This window comes from Mesoplodon mirus (assembly GCF_964341445.2).
Source record: "Mesoplodon mirus genome assembly, chromosome: X".
NCBI lineage: Eukaryota > Metazoa > Chordata > Mammalia > Artiodactyla > Ziphiidae > Mesoplodon > Mesoplodon mirus.
The window spans coordinates 141,240,981-141,263,827 of NC_138981.1; the positions used below are offsets into that span (position 1 = coordinate 141,240,981).

General features: G+C 43.9%; 1 protein-coding gene across 2 annotated transcripts; it reads right to left on the reverse strand.

Annotated features, from left to right (window-relative positions):
* Positions 1-19,801: 19,801 nt before the first annotated feature.
* LOC309796687 (E3 ubiquitin-protein ligase makorin-1-like) lies at positions 19,802-21,241 on the reverse strand (the record flags this gene model as incomplete). Of its 2 annotated transcripts, XM_082609937.1 has the most annotated exons (2): positions 19,845-20,153; positions 20,221-21,241. In XM_082609937.1, 2 exons carry the CDS (start codon positions 21,239-21,241, stop codon positions 19,870-19,872), a joined length of 1,305 nt encoding a protein of 434 aa, XP_082466063.1. The 2 variants fall into 2 exon arrangements, with proteins under 2 accessions (XP_082466062.1, XP_082466063.1); XM_082609936.1 differs by having other exon boundaries at positions 19,802-21,241.
* Between the last annotated feature and the right edge of the window lie 1,606 nt (positions 21,242-22,847).

Genomic DNA, 22,847 nt, shown 5'->3' on the forward strand with positions numbered 1-22,847 from the left:
AGCACAAGAAAAGTGGCAGAACTTCAACAATGATGCACTTGGCCAAAAAGGGCGTATGCGTTTTCTCCTATGCCCTTTTTGGCCAACCAAGCAAGCTGGCAATGCAAATCTGCACGACAAAGAACTCTCACTTCCCACCGGTCAAAAGGGACATCCGAAAAAAATGTAAAAACCAGAAAGGCAGGACAGGTTGTGGGGAACAGGTAACATTGTTACACAGATGAGAGGGATGTAAATTGCCAAGAGCCACTCTGGAGAAGTCCATGAGGTTTCCTGAAACATCTGTAAAACAGAGCTACAGAGCCTAGGACACTTCCACTCATGGGCGTATACCTTGGGCAAAGTGAAAATCAACAAGACACAGCCACCCCAAAGTTTAGGGCTGCTCTGTTTACAGGAGACTCGACTCTGGTACACCTTAAATATGCCAGCAAAGAGAAAAATGGATAAAGAAGTTGTTGTACTTACGTACGATGGAATATCCCTCAGCCATGAAATCAATGTCATAAGGCAAGTGGTAGCAAAACGAGTGGATTTAGGTACTATGATTCTAAGTGAAATAAGTCACACAGAAAAAAAAACATATCATCAGATAACACTTATGAAGGGAATGTAAACACGGCTACACATGAACTGAATTAGAAAACAGAAAAGAGTCTCACATTTAGAAAACACTCTTATGACTGATTAAGTGGAAAGGTGAGGTGGCGTGATGCATAAAAGGAGAGATTGATATTAGCAGAGGTACCATTACATAAAACAAATATGTAATAGACATGACCTACTCCTTGCTCAGTGAACTGGACTCAACACCCCCTATTCCTCACAAAGGAATATATCTGACTAGAAAGAATCTTACAACCTATGTATTGATGTGTCTCCAAAATGGAATCAAGTGTGCCTAGAGAGGCATAAACACGGCAGTGAAAATAAGGTCAAACGCATTATAAAAATACATTTCAAAAACAAAACACAAAAACAGCAAAATTCTTACACGATTTGATCAGGGGCTCTGTTGCAACCTGGATTGAACCCATCTACCCCCACAGCTGGATGAGACATAAGGGTGGACACTTGGGGATGAGCGGATAGGTGATGTTGGGTGAGCAAATGCAGACCCTTTAAAGCAATAATGTGAGCCACCCATTCCTTGCGTCTCAACTTTCCAGGTTGAACGGACTCTTACTACAGCTAAAATATGCATGGGAAACCTGGAGGATGGGACACCTTTTGATCGGGAAAGTGATCTAAGATGCACCTCATTTTTCCTCTCCTAGTGCTCGGGTTCACCATTCCTGTCACTTTACTCTCAATCTCTCCACTTGGTGAGTCAGCGCCTTTAACCTCCTGTTTCACACAGTTTGCAATTTGCACAGAGGATGAAAGGGAAGAGGGAGAACCAATGAGAGGCTAGCTGTAGGCATTTGGACGGGCACATGTCACTCTAATTTCCCATCAGGAAGAAGAATTAACCAAATGCTCAGCCTGCCACCCCGGAACCAGAATAGGGCCTGAAGCAATCTTGCGGTTTTGGGGCCAGCTCACAAAACAGGGAGTTGAAAAATGGAGATCAGGGACACAGCAATTCACGAATATGCAAAGTTAAAAAGGACAACTATCATCCAAAAATCTGTTGAGGGAAGGCAACGAGGAGGAATTGAAAGCGAAGAAGAATTACAAGAAACAGATTTCAAAAGGTAGATTGGAATCGCATTTAAAGCACATGAAAAGTGGCAGAACATCAACAATGATGCACTTGGCCAAAAGGGGCGTATGCGTTTTTTCCTGAATATATTCAGGAAAAAATGCATACGCCCCTTTTGGCAAACCAAGCAAGTGGGCAAAGCAAATCCACACTACAAAGAAGTCTCCCTTCCCACCAGTCAAACAGGACATCCGAAAAAAGTGTAAAAACCAGAAAGGCAGGACAGGCCGTGGGGAACAGGGAGCCTTGTTACGCTGAAGGCCGGGAAGTAAATTTCCAAGAGTCACTCTTAGAAGTGCATGTTGTCTCCTAAAACATGTAAAAAACAGAGCTAAAGTTCCAAGGATACTTCCACTCATGTGCGTATGCATTGGGGAAACTGAAAATCAACAACACACAGCCACCCCAAAGTTTAGGGCTGCTCTGTTTACAAGAACCACGACTTCGGTACATCTTAAATATCCCAGAAAGACAAAAATTGATAAAGAAGTTGTGGTACTTACGTAACGACAGAATATCCCTCAGCCATGAAATGAATATCATAAGGCCAGTAGCAGCATAATGAGTGGATTTAGGTACAATGATTCTAAGTGAAATAAGTCAGACAGAAAAAGAAACATCATAAGATATCACTTATAAAGGGAATGTAAACATGGCTACACATGAACTGAATTAGAAAACAGAAAAGAGTCTCACATTTAGAAACACACTTATGCCTGCTTAATGGGAAAGGTGAGGTGGGGTGATGTATAAAACCAGACTTTGATATTAGTGCAGGTACCATTCCATAAAACAAATATCTTATAGATAAGACCGACTCCTTGCTCAGTGAACTGGACTCTACACTCCCTATTACCCACAGAGGAATATATCTGACTAGTAAGAATCTTAAATCCTATGTATTGATATGTCTCCGTAAGGGAATCATGTATGTCTAGAGCAGCATAAACACGGCAGTGAATATCAGCTAAACCCCATTATAAAAATGAATTTCAAAAACAAAACACAAAAACAGTGAAATCCTTACACAATTCAATCATGGGATCTGATGCAATATGGATTGACCCCATCTACACCCACAGCTGGATGAGACATAAGGCTGGACACTTGGGGCTGAGAGGACTTTTTGAGGTTGCATGAGCAAAGGCAGGCCCTTTAAATCAGTAATGCGTGCCACCCATTCCATGGATGCCAAATGTCCTGGTTTAACGGACTCTTATTACAGCTAAAATATGCATGGGAAACCCAGAGGATGGGACAGCATGTGATCGGGAAATGTTTATCAAAGGCACCTCATTTTTCCTGTCCTGTTGCTCGGGTTCACCATTCCAGCCACTTTACTATCAAACTCCCCACTTGGAGAGTCAGCACCTTTAACCACCTGTTTTGCAGAGTTTGCAAATTGTGGAGAGGATAAAAGGGAAAGGGGGAACCAATGAGAGAGTAGCTGTAGGCATATGGATGGGCACATGTCACTCTAATTTAACATCAGGGAGAGGAATTAGCCAAATGATCAGCCTGCCACCCAGGAACCAGAATAGGGCATGAAGCAATCCTCAGTTTTGCGGCCAGCTCAAAAAAAGCGAGTTGAAAAATTGAGCTCACGGGCCCAGCAACTCACAGACCTGCAGAGTTATAAAGGACAACTATCGTCCAAAAATCTGTTGAGGGAAGGCTGTGAGGAGGACTTTAAAGTGAGGCAGAATTGCAGGAAACAGATTTCAAGAGGTAGATTGGAATCGCCTTTAAAGCACAGGAAAAGCGTCACAACTTCGACAGTGATGCACTTGGCCAAAAAGGGTGTATGCGTTTTCTCCTGAATATATTCAGGAAAAAACACATATGCAATTTTTGGCCAACCAAGCAAGTGGGCAATGCAAATCCGCAAGACAAGGAAGTCTCACTTCCCACTGGTCAAAAGGGATATCCGAAAAAAACTGTAAAAATGAGAAAGGCAGCACAGGTCATGGGGAAGAGGGAGACTTGTTACGCTGTTGGGCAGGATGTAAATTGCCAAGAGCCACACTGGAGAAGTGCATGGTGTTTCCTAAAAAATCTAAAAATCAGAGCTACAGAGCCTAGGGCACTTCCACTCATGGGCGTATACCTTGGAAAAACTGAAAATCAACAAGACACTGGCACCCCAAAGTTTAGCGCTGCTCTGCTTAAAAGAACCTTGACTTTGGTACACCATAAATATCACAGGAACGACAAAAATGGATAAAGAAGTTGTGGTACTTACGTACGATTGAATATCCCTCAGCTATGAAATCAATGCCATAAGGCCAGTAGCAGCATAATGAGTGGATTTAGGTACGATGATTCTAAGTGAAATAAGTTACACAGAAAAATAAACTTATCATAAGATATCACTTATGAAGGGAATGTAAACATGGCTACACATGAAACGAATTAGAAAAGGGAAGAGAGCCTAACATTTAGAATACACTATTATGCCTGCTTAAGAGGAAAGGTGAGGTGGGGTGATGCATCAAACCAGAGTTTGATATTAACAGAGGTACCATTCCATAAACCAAATATGTAATAGACAAGACCTACTCCTTGCCACTGAACTGGACTCAACACCCCCTATTCCCCAGAAAGGAACATATCTGACTAATAATAATATTAAAACCTATGTATTTATATGTCTCCATAAGGGTGTCAAGTGTGTCTAGAGCGGCATAAACACGACAGTGAAAATCAGCTCAACCCCATTATAAAAAGAAATTTCTAAAGCAAAACAAAAAAACAGCGAAATTCTTATTCAATTCAATCAGGCATTCTGATGCAACCTGTATTGACCCCATCTACACCCACAGCTGGATGAGACATAAGGCTGGACACTTGGGGCTTAGAGGATTAGTGAGGTTGAGTGAGCAAATGCAGACGCTTTAAAGCAATAATGTGTGCCACCCATTCCATGGGTCCCAACTCTCCAGGTTTAAGGGAATCTTACTACAGCTAAAACATGCATGGGAAACCCAGACAATGCGACACCATGTGATCGGTAAAAGTTTCTAAAATGCTCCTCATGTTTCCTCTCCTGGTGCTCGGGTTTGCATTTCCAGCCGCTTTACTGCCATTCTCCCCAGTTGGACACTCAGCGCCTTTACCCTCCTGTTTTGCACAGTTTGCTGTTTGTGTGGAGGGTGAAAGGGAAGAGGGAGAACCAATGAGAGACTAGCTGTTGGCATTTGGACGGGCACATGTCACTCTAATTTCCCATCAGGAAGAATTAACCAAATGCTCAGACTGCCCCCCGAAACCAGAATAGGGCCTGAAGCAATCCTGCGGTTTTGTGGCCAGCTCACAAAAAAGCGAGTTGAAAAATGGAGCTCAGGGGCACAGCAATTCACAAACATGCAGAGTTATAAAGGACAACCATCGCCCAAAAATCTGTTGAGGGAAGGCAATGAGGAGGATTTGAAAGCGAGGCAGAATTGCAGGAAACAGATTTCAAGAGGTAGATTGGAATCGCCTTTAAAGCACACGAAAAGTGTCAGAACTTCGACAATGATGCACTTGTCCAAAAAGGGCATATGTGTTTTCTCCTGAATATATTCAGCAAAAAATTCATACACCCTTTTTGGCCAGCCAAGCAAGCGGGAAATGCAAATCCGCACTACAAAGTAGTCTCATTTCCCACCCTTCAAAAGGGACATCCGAAAAAAAATGTAAAAACCAGAAAGTCAGGACACACCATGGAGACCATGGAGCCTTGTTACGCTGATGGGCGGGATGTAAATTGCCAACAGCCACTCTGGAGAAGTGCATGTTTTTTTCCTAAAACATGTAAAAAAACAGAGATACAGAGCCTAGGGCACTTCCAGTCATGGGCGTATACCTTAGGAACAATGAAAATCAAAAAGACACAGCCACCCCAATGTTTAGTCCTGCTCTGTTTAAAAGAACCATGACTCGGTACACTTTAAATATCCCAGGAAATAGAAAAATGGATAAAGAAGTTGTGGTACATATGTACGATGGAATATCCCTCAGCCATGAAATCAATGTCATAAGGTCAGTAGCAGCATAATGAGTGGATTTAGGTACAATGATTCTAAGTGAAATAAATCACACAGAAAAAGAAACTTTTAGCTGTAGTAATATTCCCTTAAAAATGGAGAGTTGGGACACATGGAATGGGGGGCATGCATTATTGCTTTAAAGGGTCTGCATTTGCTCACCCAAACTCACCAGTCCTCTCTGCCCCAAGTGTCCAGCCTTGCATCTCATCCAGCTGTGGGTGTAGATGGGTTCAATCCATGTTGCCTCAGCACCCCTGAATGAATTGTGTAAGAATTTCGCTGTTTTTGTGCTTTGTTTTTGAAATTGATATTTATATTGGGGTTGAGCTGATTTTCACGGCCGTGTTCATGCCGCTGTAGACACATTTGATTCCCTTACGGAGTCATATCAATACATAGGTTTTAAGATTCTTACTAGTCACATATATTCTTTTTGGGGAATAGCGGCTGTTGAGTCCAGTTCACTGAGCAAGGAGTCGGTCTTGTCTATTACATATTTGGTTTATGGAACGGTACCTGTGCTAATATCAAACTCGGTTTTTTGCATCACCCCACTTCACCTTTCCCCTTAAGCAGGCATAAGTGTGTTTTCTAAATGTGAGACTGTGTTCTGTTTTCTAATTCAGTTCATGTGTAGCCATGTTTACATTCCCTTCATAAGTGATATCTTATGATAAGTTTCTTTTTCTGTGTGACTTATTTCACTTAGAATCATCGTACCTAAATCCACTCATTTTTCTGCTTCTGGCCTTATGACATTGATTTTATGGCTGAGGAATATTACATCGTACCTAAGTACCACAACTTCTTTATCCATTTTTGTCTTTCCTGGGATATTTAAGGATTATCGAAGTCAAGGTTCTTGTAAACAGAGCAGCTCTAAACTTTGGGGAGACAGTGTCTTGTTGATTTTCAGTTTTCCCTTGGTATAGGCCCATGAGTGGAAGTGCCCAAGGCTCTGTAGCTCTGTTTATTAGATGTTTTAGGAAACACCCTACACTTCTCCAAAGTGGCTCTTGGCAGTTTACATCCCTCCCAGCAGCGTAACAAGTCTCCCTGATACCCAGGTCCTGTCCTGCCTTTCTGAATTTTACACATTTTTCGGATGTCCCATTTTACCGGTGGGAATTGAGACTTCTTTGTAGTGCGGATTTGCATTGCTGCTTGCTTGGTTGGCCAAAAAGGGCGTATGCGTTTTTTCCTGAATATATTCAGGGAAAAACGCATACGCCCTTTTTGGCCAAGTGCATCATTGTAGAAGTTGTGCCGCTTTTCCTGTGCTTTAAAGGTGATTCCAATGTACCTCTTGAAATCTGTTTCCTGCAATTCTGCCTCACTTTCCATTCCTCCTCTTTGGCTTCCCTCAACAGATTTTTGGACGATAGTTTCCCTTTATAACTCTGCAGGTTTGTGAATTACTGTGCCCCTGAGCTCCATTTTTCAACTCGCTTTTTTTGTGAGCTGGCCTCAAAACCGCAGGGTTTCTTCAGGCCATATTCTGCTTCTGGGTCGGCAGGCTGACACTTTGGTTATTTCTTCTTCCTGATGGGAAATTAGAGTAACATGTGCCCATCCCAATGCCTAGAGCTAGACTCTCATTCGTTCTCCCTACTCCCTTTCATCCTCCGCACAAATTGCAAGCTGTGGAGAACAGGAGGTTAAAAGCACTGACTCTCCAAGTGGGGAGATTGTTATTAAAGCAGCTGTAATGGGGAACCCGAGCATGAGGAGAGGAAAAATGAGGAGCATTTTAGAAACCTTTCCCTATCACACGGTATCCCATCCTCTGGGTGTCCCATGCATGTTTTAGCTCTAGTAAGATTCCCTTCAACCTGGAGAGCTGGGACCCATGGAATGGGTGGCACACATTATTGCTTTAAAGGGTCTGCGTTTGATCACCCAACGTCACCAATGCTCTCAGCCCCAAGTGTCCAGCCTTATGTCTCATCGAGCTGTGTGTGTAGATGTGGTCAATCCAGGTTGCATCCGAACCCCTGAAGTAATTGTGTAAGAATTTCACTGTTTTTGTGTTTTGTTTTTGAAATTCATGTTTATAATGGGGTTGAGCTGATTTTCACTGCCGTGTTTATGCCACTCTAGACACACTTTATTTCCATACGGAGACATATCACTACATAGGTTTTAAGATTCTTACTAGTCAGATATATTCCTCTGCGGGGAATAGGGGGTGTTGATTCCAGTTCACTGAGCATGGAGTCGGTCTTGTCTATTACATATTTGGTTTATGGAACGGTACCTGTGCTAATATCAAACTCGTTTTTTTTTTTTTTGCATCACCCCACTTCACCATTCCTCTTAAGCAGGCATAAGTGTGTTTTCTAAATGTGAGACTGTGGTCTGTTTTCTCATTCAGTTCATGTGTAGCCACGTTTACATTCCCTTCATAAGTGATATCTTATGATATGTTTCTTTTTTTGTGTGACTTATTTCACTTAGAATCATCGTACCTAAATCCACTCATTATGCTGCTACTGGCCTTATGACCTTGATTTAATGGCTGAGTGATATTCCACTGTATAAATGTACCACAAGTTCTTTATCTATTGCTCTCTTTCCTCGGATATTTTAGGGGTACTGAAGTCGACGTTCTTGTAAACAGAGCAGCCGTAAATTTTGGGGTGCCTGTGTCTTGTTGATTTTTACTCTTCCCAAGAAATATGCCTGTGAGTGGAAGTGCCCAATGCTCTGTAGGTCTGTTTTTTAGATGTTTTAGGAAACAGCATCCACTTCTCCAGGGTGGCTCTTGGCAATTTATACCCCGCCCATTATCGTAACAATCATTCCTGTTCTCCATGGCCTTTCCTGCATTTCTGAATTTTACACTTTTTTCGGATGACGATTTTGACAAGTGGGAAATGAGACTTCTTTGTTGTGCAGATTTGCATTACCCGCTTGCTTGGTTGGCCAAAAAGTGCGTATGCGTTTTTTCCTGAATATATTCAGGAAATAACGCATACGCACTTTTTGGGCTACTGCATCATTTTCGAAATTCTGCTGCTTTTCATGTGCTTTAAAGGCGAGTCCAGTCTACCTCTTGATTTCTGTTTCCTGCACTTCTGCCTTGCATTCAGATACTCGTGGTTGCCTTACCTCAGTATATTTTTGGACGTTATTTATCATTTATAACTCTGCAGTTTGGTGATTTGCACTGACCCTGAGCACCATTTTTCAACTCGCTTTTTTGTGAGCTGTCTGCAAAACTGCAGGATTGCTTTAGGGCCTATTCTGCTTCTGGGGAGGCAGGCTGAGCCTTTGCTTAATTCTTCTTCCTGATGGGAAATTAGAGTGACATGTGCCTGTCTAAACTCCTACACCTTGTCTCTCATTGGTTCCCCCTCTTCCCGTTCATTCTCAGCACAAATTGCAAACTGTGTGGAACAGGAGGTTAATGACGCTGACTCTCCAAGTGTAGAGATTGTTAGTTATGTGGCTGGAATGGCGAAACCGAGCACAAGGAGATCAAAATTGAGGTGCATTTTAGACACTTTTCCCGATCACATGGTGTACAGTCCTCTGGGTTTCCCATGCATGTTTTCACTGTAGGAAGATTCACTTGAACCTGCAGATTTGGGACCCATGGAATGGGTACCTGGCAGTATTACTTTAAAAGGTCTGCATTTCCTCAGCCAACCTCATTAATATCTCTTAGTGCGAACAGTTTCCAGCCTTATGTCTCATCCTTCTGTGGATCTAGTTGTGTTCAATCCATGTTGCATCATAGCCCCTGAGCAAAAGTTGTAAGAATTTTTCTCTGTCTCACTGTCTTTTATTTATTTATTTCTTATTTATTATTATATTGGTTACAGCTGATTTTCAAAGCTCTGTTTTTTACTGCTGTACATCCACTTGATTCATGCAGTGAGAGACATCAATAAATTCTTTTTCAGATTCTTACCAGTCGTATATATTATTTTCCGGTGACTTGAGTGTGTTGCGTGCAGTTCTTTGAGGTACCGTGTATGCCTTGTCTATTATCAATTTGGTATTTGGAACAGTATCTTTGCTAATTTCAACCTCCTGGATAATGTCTCACCCCTCCCCTCCTTTCCCATTTAGCAGCCTTATGGGTGTTTTCTACATATTTGACTATGTTTCTGTTTTGTGATTTATTTCATGTGTAGCGATTTTTGATTCCACCTTTAAGTGTCATCTTATGATATGTGTCTTTTTCTTTTTGTCTTATGTCACTTAAAACGATCGTACGTAACACCTTTGGAGTTGTTACAACTGGCCTTATTTCATTGATTTCCGGGATGAGTAATATTCCACTCTACATAAGTACCACAACTCTTTTATCTATTTTATCCTTGCAGGGACTTTTAGATTATATCCAAGTCGAGGCTCTTTTTAACAGAGAGGTGGTAAACGGTGGGGTGCCTGTGTCCTGTCGATTTTTGATTTTCCCAAGATATACGCCCATGAGTGCAAGTGTCCTATGCTCTGTACCTCATTTTTTAGATGTTGTAGTAAACACAATACACATTTCCAGAGTGGCCATTGGCAATTTACATTTCCACTATCAGCCTCACAGGGCTCCATCTTCTCCTCGCCCTGTCCGGCATTTCTGGTGTTTACACTCTATGAGGATGGCTCTTCGACTGATGTGAAGTGATACATTTTGTAGTATTGATTTCCAGTGCCCACCTGTTTGGTTGGCTAAAAAGGGAGTATGCCCTTTTCTTGAATATATTCAGAAAACAGCATACACGCTCTTTGGACAGCTGCATTGTTGGTGATGTTCAACCCATTTTCTTGTGCTTTAATGGGGAGTCCTTTCTACCTCTTCAAATCCATTTCCTGCCATTCTCCCTTCTTTACAAATCCTTTTCAGTGACTTACCTCAAGACATTTTTCAATGATAGACATTTTCAACTCTGAAGTTCCATGAATCTTAGTGCCCCTGAGTTCCATTTTTCAACTAATGATTTTGGAAACTGCCCACAGAACAGTGTGATTTCCTCAAGCCCTATTCTGTTTCCACGGGCAATCCAGCCTTTGGTGAATTCGTCTTGCTGAATGGAAATTAGAGTGACATGTGCCTGTCCGAGCACCTAGGACTTGTCTCTCCTTGTTTCTCATCCTTCCGCTTCATCCTCTGGACAAATTCCAAACTGTGTGTAACAGGATGTTGACGGTGCTGACATCCCTAAGTGAGGAGATCATTAGGAAAGGTGCTGGAGGGGTGAACCCAAGCACCAGGAGATGAGGACATGAGGTGCCTTTTCCAAACTCTTCCCGATCAGGTGGGGTACCATCCTCTAGGTGTGACAGGCATGTTTTAGCAGTAGGAAGCATCCCGTGCATGTAAGGAGAACACCAGTGATTCTTCCAAATCAGTGCCTCACCGAACCCCAACCTGGGGAATTTTTAAGCTACGGCTACACGTATATTCATTAAGGGCCTTGGGAAGTAGGCAGAGTTCGAACTTTAGATGATTGAAGTCTTCAGGGTCAGAAGCACTCACCATCGGCTTCCCTTAGGTTACATTTTATCTGTCATTGATAGATGATGTCGATAAAAAATATCTATTATTTTTATATTATTTCTCCTTATAGGTTATTGCAAAATATTCAGCGTGGTTCCCTGTGCTATACAGTAGTTCCTTGTTGATGATCTATTTTATACATAGCAGCGTGTATGTGTTAATCCCAAACTGTTAATTTATCCCTCCTCCCACCTTTCCCCTTTGGTAATAATAAATTATAAGATTTTATACTTCTCAGAAATGGGGGAGCTGCAAGAGGGTTATAATTTTCAATGGAAAAGCACTCAAACCAAGATTGAAGCTTCAGCCAAGTGTATTAGATGTACATCCTTGGAAAGAAATCACTTCATTTCTCTAACGTTGACCTGACAAGTAAGACAAACGTCTTCACTGAACTTGCTTATAATAAAGTGATGGAAATATCAAACGGAAGTCTTAGAAACATCTTATTTTACCCGAGCCTTATATACTGCTCTATGTTAATTACAGTTTGGCTCACACATCTGTTCATTGAAGTTACAGTGTTCTCAATTTCTGTTACTGATCCTCCAGAGTGGGCCCCAACGAGGGTCCCCCTGCCCAGTGTCATTGGAGCCAACAGATCAAGACTGAGTTTGTTTCAGAAGCAAAGGAAACTTTACATTTTGCAAAGAGAATGGAGAGGTGAGAGCGTGCACTCCTCCGCGGGCTGTGGGCTGGGCTGCTGTGTAGGGATCCCGGCAGCATCAGCAGGAGGGAGGGGACGGAGCTCTCTAGGGCAGGGTTGGCTGCAGCTCAGGCTCTATGTCACGGAGCCTGCATGGGGCCCCGCAAGCTGAGGTGTCCACCCAGCCACTCTGCAATAGGAATTAGGGTCTGAAGTGCCGGGTGTGGGAACTCTGCATGTGGAACCCTAGGAGCACGTGAAATTAGAAAAAGCACAAAAGAAAAGAAGGTTAGGCTTTATTTTATTGCCCAGATTCTATTTTTATCTCCCAGGAATTTTTCATGGGCGTTGCAGTGACAAACTCCTCCTCCGCCTTTTGTCCCGTTCCTCATTCTTGGGGTGCTGAGGGTGCAGACACTTCCTTTGTAACTGCTTCGTGCTGAGTTGGGAGGGCTCATAACTGGGGTGGAGGGGCAGAACTTCTCCGCAGCAGCCTCCAGGTGAGGTTGATTGTCCGCAGGCCTCCTGCCTCACTACTCGTCCACCTGAGCACCAGCATTGGAAGTGTTATAGATTGCAATGACCTTAAAGGGTCCACGAAAGAGATAGGCAGAGACGCTGGGGGGGCCGGTTTTACCCCGCTCCACATTTGTTTGTCCACCTTAGGCTGACGGTTTCTGCCAGCCAAGACGCTCTGACCAGTAGTCTGCACGTTCTTCAGTTAGGCCCCTGAATTAACGTACAATCAGCACCAGGTGTTAGAGCCCTGCCTGCTCAACTCCCAGACAGTCCAGGGTTTGTGGTGATCCAGGACCATGACGGCCACTGAGTCAACGGCCTTTTGAAGTAGCCAGGAGTCCAGTCAGTCTTATTGACCACCGTCACCACGGTGTCTGTAGGCTTTTCTATGGTGAAAGCGTGATATACGGTTCCCCTGCCAAGCTTATTAGCTGCCCTCTGGGTGCAGTAAGTCCTGCAAGCAGTAGTCTGCTCTTTGGGGGCACACTCTTGTTGTTTTCTGAGAGAAGCTCCAGGTCAGGTGATGGTTCACACGAGTCGTCATGGGAGCCAGTTGCCCCCGGTTGTCTCTCTGGAGGTTGGAGTTGGAGGGCCCCCTCTCTCGAGTTCTGTGTGCCCACGGAGCGATCCCTGCAACTTCAGGGCATCGTGGGTGCTTAGGATCACCATGTGGGGTCCTTTTCCCTTAGGAGGGAGCTGGCCTTGTGGGCTGCTGATTTCCAGGTTTTTAGATACCCCCAGTATCCTGGCCAGATGGGGCGGCGGGCAAAGCCCTTGGTGACCATAGTTTATCCTACCTGCAGGGCATTCTTGCGTTTTTCCATATCACGTGGTCCCAATTTTTGCACTAATACTCCAAGAGCGATTCACCTTTGACCGGGAATGTAAAGGTCAAAGGGTTCAGCTAAATTAGGGAGTTCCAGGGCAAGGGTCTGAATTGACTGCTCTTGCCATTCTTGAAAGGCTGCTTCTGGATTCTATTCAAAATGATCATCATCTTTTCATGTCAGTGTTTCATATAGAGGCCCAGCTATTAGACTGTAGTTAGGGATCCAGATGCAGCAAACCCCGGCCTCCCCAGGAACCCGTAAGCTGTCTTCTAGTTTTAGAAGAGGTAAGGCTGCAAATGGCTTATTCCCTTTCCTGGGATGGGCTTCTCCGACCTTCCATGAGAATGAAGCCCAGGAAGGTCACCTTAGCCTGGGATATTTGAGCCTTTTTCTTGGACACCTTCTATCCTTCCTTGGCTAGGTAGTTCAGAGGCGTCCTTAGTAGGGCTGGCGATCAGAATGTCGTCTGCATATTGAAGGAGGGTTCCCTTTTCCAGAGGTAGAACTTTTAGGTCTTTAGCTAAAGTTTCCCCAAAGATGGTGTGGGAATTTTTGAACCCTTGGGGCAGGACGGCCTGGCACTATTGTTTTTGTTTTATGTTAAGTTCTGCCACTCACACGCCAAAATTTCTTGTGACTCTGGGACTAATGGAATACAGAAGAAGGCATCATTGAAGTCTACTACAGAATACCATGTTCTGGTGGATGGTAGAATGACCAGCAGGGTGTAGGAATTAGGAACTACTGGATGTATATCCTTGGTGGCTTCACTGACTTTCCTGACATCCTTTACCAGGTCCCCAGCAGCCCATGGGGCTCTCGTGGTCAGGACCCTCCCAGGTTATGGAGCTCACCTGCACAACAACCCAGCAGCCCATGGGGCTCTCGTGGTCAGGCCCCAACCAGGATATGGGGCTCACCTGGGCAGGTCCTCAGCAGCCAACAGGGCTTTCGTGGTCAGGCCACTCCCAGGTTATGGAGCTCACCTGTGCAACTACCCAGCAGCCCATGGGGCTCTCATGGTCAGGCCCCAGCCAGGGTATGGATCTCCCCTGGGCAGGTACCCTGGTAGGGCTGGGCACACAGGAACCGTGCAAGTAGCCCTCATTGCAGAGCACCCCAGCTCACCTGTCACTCACAGCTGACACAGAACACCTCAGAGCAGAACTTGAACTAACAAACAACAGCTCCGACAGGCCTGTGACCCTGGGCATCACTCTGTGTGGCCTCCCTCTGCATGGTCTTCCAGAGACTTCCACTGCAGCTGGGGCACCAGGCCTCTGTCTCCACCCACAACCCCTCCTCTCCCTGACTCCTGGGTCCCTCTCATTAGGAGAGGGTCTTCTTGAAGTTGTCTCCCACTCATGGGCCAGATAAAATGATTAGAAAACAAGCCAGAGCTGCAGCCCCTTGTCTATGCTGACTCTCAGGAGCCCACACCTGTTCCTTGAACCTGGCCAATTCAGCGAGGTCCATTTTCTGCAATGTGAGCCCCTGAGGGGTGAGGATTGGCTGACCTGGGTAGCCTGACGCTGCTGACCAGCCCTCACCAGGTGTGTCTAGGTTGAGGTCCATATAAACACCGCTCCAGGCAGCAAGAGCCCCTGCAGCTGTGCCTGACGCCATTTTCTCTGCCCCGTCAGCAGTGTCGGGGCTGTGCTGGTGGGAGGGAGTGAGGGGCTGTGGCTTTGTGGGTGGCCCAGTGTGAGTGGGGCTCTGCTGGACTTTCTGCAGGAGTTGCCAGGCTGTCACCTGCTAAAGAAGAGGATGTGTCACCCATACCTGCCGCTGGTATTTCTCCCCAGGCAGAGGTGAGGAAGGAAAAAAGCAGTGGGGGCCGGGACACGAGGGGTATCTCAGGCAAGGAAATGGAAAGATTCCAGAAGAGCGCCCGGGGCCAGGAACATCCTGGCTGGCCTGCAGGCACCAAGTCAGCCTGGGTGCTGTTGCTGGTGTGGCTCCACGGCCCTTCCTCTAGGCTTTCAAGTCCTTGTACACATTCAGGCGTTTTACCTGGGAAGGGTGGGAACAGTTCAGCAGCAGCTGGCCTGGGGCTCAGCTCACGTTTACTCACAGACGCCTTGGCATGGTCCCCTAGCTTTGCAATGAGGACGCTACTTGTGGGGGGGCTGCTGGCTGCATGGGAGATGACCACCTCTGACCAACTTCAGAATTGCTTATCACTAGAGCAAGTGCCATGATAGGGTTTTCCTCTGTATAACTAGTGTGTTCTGTTTTTTTTCTTTCTTTCTTTTTTGGTTCAGGGTAGATCTTATTCCTCTTTTATGTATTTAAAGATATAATCTTGGAAATAATTCACTCATAAAAATATGTCTGTGTGAAGGGAAAAACTTTTTTCTGTTTTATTTTAAAATTTTATTTATTTAAAAAAATTTAAATTTAATTTCATTTATTTTTTTATACAGCACGTTATTATTAGTTATCTATTTTATACATATACATGTATACAGGTCAATCTCAATCTGCCAACTCATCCCACAACCACCACCCTATAGCTTTCCATACGTTTGTTCTCTACCTCTGTGTCTCTGTATCTGCCCTGCAAACCGGTTCATCTGTACAATTTCTCTAGGTTCCACATATATGCATTAATATACAATATTTGTTTTTCTCTTTCTGACTTACTTCACTCTGTATGACAGTCTCTAGATCCATCGACGTCTCTACAATGACCCAGTTTCATTCCTTTTTATGGCTGAGTAATATTCCATTTTATATATGTACCACATCTTTATCCATTCGTCTGTCTGTGGGCATTTAGGTTGCTTCCATTACCTGGCTATTGTAAATAGTGCTGCAATGAACATTGTGGTGAATGTGTCTTTTTGATTTATGGTTTTCTCTGGGTATATGCCCAGAAGTGGGATGGCTGGATCATATGGTAATTCTATTTTTAGTTTTTTAAGGAACCTCCATAATGTTCTCCATAGTGACTGTATCAATTTACATTCCCACCAGTAGTGGAAGAGGGTTCCAATTGTCCACACCCTCCCCAGCATTTGCTGTTTGTAGATTTTCTGATGATGCCCATTCTAACAGGTGTGAGGTGATACCTCATTGTAGATTTGATTTGCATTTCTCTAATAATTAGTGATGTTGAGCAGCTTTTCATGTGCGTCTTGGCCATCTCTGTGTCTTCTTTGAAGAAATGTCTATTTAGATCTTCTACCCATTTTTATATTGGGTTGATTGTTTTTTTAATATTAAGCTGCATGAGCTGTTTATATATATTGGAGATTAAACCTTTGTCCATTGAGTCATTTGCAAATATTTTCTCCCATTCTGAGGGTTGTCTTTGTATCTTGTTTGTAGTTTCCTTTGCTTTGCAAAAGGTTTTACATTTCATTAGGTCCCATTTGTTTAGTTTTCTTTTTTATTGCATTACTCTAGGAGGTGGAAAAAAAAGATCTTGCTGTGATTTATGTCAGAGTATTCTTCCTAAATTTTCCTCTAAGAGTTTTATACTGTCCGGTCTTACATTAAGGTCTCTAATCCCTTATGAATTTTTTTTGTGTATGGTGTTAGGGAGTGTTCTAATTTCATTCTTTTACATGTAGCTGTCCATTTTTCCCAGCACCACTGATTGAAGAGACTGACTTTTCTCCATTGTACATTCTTGCCTCCTTTGTCATAGATTAGTTGACCATAGGTGTGTAGGGTAATCTCTGGGCTTTTTTTCCCTTTACACATTTATTGGAGTATAATTGCTTTACAATGGTGTGTTAGTTTCTGCTGTATAACAAAGTGAATCAGCTATACATACACATATATCACCATATCCCCTCCCTCTTGCATCTCCCTCCCACCCTCCGTATCCCACACCTTTAGGTGGTCACAAAGCACTGAGCTTTTCTCCATGTGCTATGTGGCTGCTTCACAGTAGCTATTGATGTTACATTTGGTAATGTATATATGTCTATGCCACTCTCTCACTTCGTCCCAGCTTACCCTTCCCCCTCCCCGTGTCCTCAAGTACTTTCTCTACGTCTGTGTTCTTTTTTTTTTTGGCAGTACACGGGCCTCTCACTGCTGTGGCCTCTCCCATTGCAGAGCACAGGCTCCAGATGTGCAGGCTCAGTGGCTCAGTGGCCATGGCTCACGGGCCCAGCTGCTCCGCGGCATGTGGGATGCTCCGGGACAGGGGCACAAACCCTTGTCCCCAGCATTCGCAGGCGGACTCTCAACCACTGCGCCACCAGCGAAGCCCTCTACGTCTGTGTTCTTAATCCTGTCTTACCCCTAGGTTCTTCATAAACTTTTTTTCTGTATATTCCGTATATCTCTGTTAGCATACGGTATTTGTTTTTCCCTTTCTGACTTACTTCACTGTGTAGGACAGATTCTAAGTCCATCCACATCACTACAAATAACTCAGTTTTGCTTCTTTTTATGGCTGAGTAATATTCCATTGTATATATGCATTGTATATATTCTTTATCCATTCATCTGTCGATGGACACTTAGGTTGCTTCCATGGCCTGGCTATTGTAAATAGAGCTTCAATGAACATTGTTGTACATAACTCTTTTTGAATTATGGTTTTCTTAGGGTAAATGCCCAGTAGTTGGATTGCTGGGTAGTATGGTACTTCTATTTTTAGTTTTTTAAGGAACCTCCATTCTGTTCTCCCTAGTTGCTATATCAATTTACATTCCCACCAATAGTACAAGAGCGTTCCCTTTTCTCCAGTAAATGCCTCTCCAGCATTTATTGTTTGTAGATTTTTTGATGATTGCCATTCTGACTGCTGTGAGGTGATACCTCACTGTAGTTTTGATTTGCATTTCTCTAGTGATTAGTGATGTTCAGCATCCTCTCATGTGTTTGTTGCCAATCTGTATATCTTCTTTGGAGAAATGTCTATTTAGGTCTTTTGCCCATTTTTGGATTGGGTTGTTTGTTTTTGTGATATTGAGGTACATGAGCTTCTTGTAAATTTTGGAGATTAATCCTTTGTCATTTTCTTCATTTGAAAATATTTTCTCCTATTCTGAGGGTTGTCTTTTCATCTTGTTTATGTTTTCCCTTACTGTGCAAAAGCTTTTTTTTTAATGGGTTTTTTAAAATTGTTTTATTTGGGAAAAGTGCATCTTACAAAAGGGCAGCTGCAAAATACAGAGACCTCTGCAGCAATTACTTGTTTTTTCTTAACGTGAAAGAATGAGTGGTATCCAAGGAATCAGAGCAGTAGATGGACAAATCAGGGGCATCTCCAAGTTATTTTCAGGAAATAGAGCAACAAAACGCAGATTTATAATTTCTGATCAAGGAATTCTTCTAACAATTTAATTTTAGCTTATCTCGTGGATTACCACCTCTCCGTCCCCTTTTAGTGGAAAAGCATGACTTACTACTGCAAACCAATTACTCCACTACAGGAAATGCCTTAGAACATAGTTTTCAATCACACCTGTCTAGCTGCAAAGCTCAGGGCTGGAATGAGGCAAATATCCACAAAAACGAACAGAGAAACCCGACAACAAAACCCCTCAAATGAGGACAAAGGTTTGTCAAAAAGTGCCTGGACTAGAAAGTCTAGGAGATCATAAAACATTAAATACAACTGTGTAACTGAGACCCAGTTTGTGTTAATACATGAGATAACCTGAGAGTTTGAACTTCTATGGCTAAGCCCATTTCCCTATTTATATAGACAGCGCTAGCCCTGCTCTATTAACAGCTACCAATATACTGCTTTGTCCTTTAGGATCTATTTGCCACACGAGGCTGAAACCACTAAACTTGAGTTTTTCCACTAAGGCTACAGACACTGCATCTATGCAGGGATGAGAAGCTTGTTATACACTCACACGTACCAAGTCTATCAGCCCTTGGGAGTCAACTTCCAACTCTGCATTTATTTTATTCCACTATATCTTTATATGTGTTCTTTCACAATTTTCCTATGAGGCTAAACACAGTAAAAATCTCAACACAGTCGCACCTGGTTCTGGTTACCCAGCAGTAGTACTTGTGTGCAATTAAACAAGAGACCAAAACCACAGAACAAGTGCACAGGGTGGGGATTACAGGGCAGGGAACAGATATAAAAACACAGATGTGCAGGATTCACCGGAATCCTCAAGCCTCCGCCTAAGTCTATAGCAGAAGGCTACATGCCACAGTTCAGATCCTTCACCTATCACCCCAATTCTTGGACCCCAAAGCAGGGCCAATGCTGTTACTTTTGAACCTGGGGTCCTCAAAAATGAGTACTGGAAATCCAGAAATGCCACCCTTGAACTGTGTGAATCTGGCTGAAAACAGATGATGCAACAAACCTACACTCTGTCTGACAGTTAAATGCATGTTCCAAAAAAACTAACTTTAAGATTTATTTTTGTAACCTTTTTAAACAGAGAAAACAACATACTCCTTGGGGAAAGGTGAGGGATCGAGAAGACAGGCCCTGGGTAAAAATCATTACGACAGCACCTGGAGTTGAGAGGCCTGCCTAGAAGAGAACCACGGGCACTGCTGCCACAAGCGGGGACGGCTGCTGTCTGAGGCTCAGCAGACCAGTTCACACACCCCGCAAAGCTGCTATAGATCCAAGTCATAAAAATCTTCCAGCTCATCGTGAAACAAGTCCCACTCGTCTTCAGAGTCCGTCAGGTCATCGTCCCCACCTGCAGCCAAAAGCATAAGCAACATCTCGCCCAGCTCAAAGGTGACAACCTCTTCTTCGTCGTTGTCAAAGGGGTTGCCGTTCTCTCTTTCCTCAATGAGCTCCCAGAAGTGGTTCCTTCGTTGGACCCGGTATCTGCTTGATGTTCCCACTTTCTGTCTCTGTGGCTCCTCTCTACAGCCATCAGGGTACACATGCTTGTAAAAACAGTTCCCTCCAAATGGACAGCTCCCACATCCTTCATCAAAATACCTGCACGTCTTGTTGCTCATTGCCTCCTTGTATTTCTGAATGAGTTTCTGCTTCTCTTCTTTCTTCTCCACCCAGTACTCACTTGGAATGACAAAGTTAGATGTGATCCAGCATTCTGGGCAAGACTTTATGATCTCGCTCTCAAATTGCTTAGCACTCCTCCACTTGCGGATACACTTGAGACAGTAGGTGTGGTTGCAGTTGGAGAGGATCCCAAAGCGGCACTCGCTGGGGTTGGCTTTTTCGTAGACCACCTCCATGCAGATCCCACACACCATGTCCTTGCTGCGCTGTATGGCAAACGAGAGCTCCATGTCCTTCTCATGGGCCTCGATGCAAGATTTTATATGTTGTGATCTTTGGGCAGCATCCATTGGATGGAGGACCTGCAGCCCACACATATCACACGAGTCTCCATGGAGATACACACAGTTCTCCCCATATTGGCACTCTCCCACTGCAGCATAGGGGCAGAGCTGCTTCTTTGTTTCCACTGCAGTCTGCTCCTTCTCTGATTCTTCCTTGGTCACTGAGCCCTGCAAGGGTGCTTCAGTGGAGGAAGGGGCAGTACGGCCACAGTAGGGCTGCCCAGGAACAAACTCAATGGCGTTCACCCAGTCTTCTGAACCCGCTCCTACAGTTGAAAAGTTTGAATTTCTTGTCTCAGCTTTGCCCATATTCATTTCAACAATCGGTCCAACTACTGATGAGAGACTTGAGGAAGCAGCAAGGGGTGACTTTGCAGTTAGATCTGTAGCAGTTGCTTCTTCCTGTTTCAGTGGCTTGCTGTGTTCATATCTGCAGTGGTCTCCGTAAATACAGTATCCTCGCTGAAAATACTTGCACACTACACCATATGGACTGTCAGAGAGGTCATGTGAGTATCGACAGTTATCTCCTTTCTTACAAACCCCATGCATGAAATACCTGCAGGTGACCTGTTTAATCCAGCCACCGCCGCTGCCGTCTCCCCCGCCCCCCGCCCCCAGGGACGGGGAGGTGACTGTGGGTGTAGTGGTGGGGGAGGCCACTGCCACCGCCGCCACTTCTGCTCGTGCTCCTGATGTTGTGACTGTTGTTCCGGGAGCTGCAGCCTCCGCCATTACTGTTTATCCCACACAGCAATGGCGCCAGAACATCCGAGCTCAAATAATTCTGGTCCAGCTGCGGGGAGGAGAAGGGGGTGAGGGGTGGGGTAGGGAAGGACACTGAGGCGCCCGCTGGCTCCCCTCTGCCCTGCGCCGTGTCTCTGAGCAATCTGTGCAAAATCTTTTAAGTTTCATTAGGTCCCATTTGTTTATTTTTGCTTTTATTTCCATTTCTCTAGGAGGTGGGTCAAAAAGTATCTTGCTGTGATTTATGTCATAGAGTGTTCTGCCTATGTTTTCCTCTAAGAGTTTTATAGTGTCTGCTCTTACATTTAGATCTCTAAACCATTTTGAGTCTATTTTTGTGTATGGTGTTATGGAGTGTTCTAATTTCATTATTTTACGTGTAGCTGTCCAGTTTTCCCAGCACCACTTACTGAAGAGACTGTCTTTTCTCCATTGTATATCCTTGCCTCCTTTGTCATAGATGAGTTAGCCACAGGTATGTAGGTTTATCTCTGGGCTTTCTATCCTGTTCCATTGATGTATAGTTCTGTTTTTTGACAGTACCATATTGTCTTGATTACTGTAGCTTTGTAGTATAGTCTGAAGTCAAGAAGTCTGATTCCTCCAGCTCTTTTAACTTCCCTCAACACTGCTTTGGCGGGCTTCCCTGGTGGCGCAGTGGTTGAGAATCTGCCTGCTAATGCAGGGGACACGGGTTCGAGCCCTGGTCTGGGAAGATCCCACATGCCACGGAACAACTGGGCCCGTGAGCCACAGCTACTGAGCCTGCACATCTGGAGCCTGTGCTCCAGCAACAAAAGAGGCCTCGATAGTGAGAGGCCCGCGCACCGCGATGAAGAGTGACCCCCTGCTTGCCACAACTAGAGAAAGCCCTCGCACAGAAGTGAAGAACCAACATAGCCAAAAATAAATAAATAAACAAATGTGGGTTTAAAAAAAAATAAAAACTGGAAATAATAACAGTCCTTTAAAAAAAAAGACTGCTTTGGCTATTCGGGATCTTTTGTGTCTCCATACAAATTTTAAGATTTTCTTTTCTAGTTCTGTAGAAAATGCCACTGGTAATTTGATAGGGATTGCATTGAACCTGTAGATTGCTTTGGGTAGTATAGTCATTTTCACAATATTGATTCTTCTAATCCAAGAACATGGTTTTTACCTCCATCTGTTTATATCATCTTTGATTTCTTTCAGCAGTGTCTTACAGTTTTCTGAGTACAGGTTTTTACCTCCGTAGGTAGACTCATTCCTACTTATTTTATTCTTTTTGTTGCAATGGTGAATGGGATTGTTTCCTTAATTTCTCTTTCTGATCTTTCATTGTTAGTGTATAGGAATGTAAGCGATTTCTGTGCATTAATTTTGTATCCTGCAACTTTACCAAATTCATTGATTAGCTCTAGTAGTTTTCTGGTGGCATCTTTAGGATTCACTATGTGTAGTATCGTGTCATTTGCAAACAGTGACAGTTTTACTTCTTCTTTTCCAATTTGTATTCCTTTTATTTCTTTTTCTTCTCTGATTGCTGTGTCTGGCGCTTCCAAAACTCTGTTGAATAATAGTGGTGAGAGTGGACATCCTTGTCTTCTTCCTG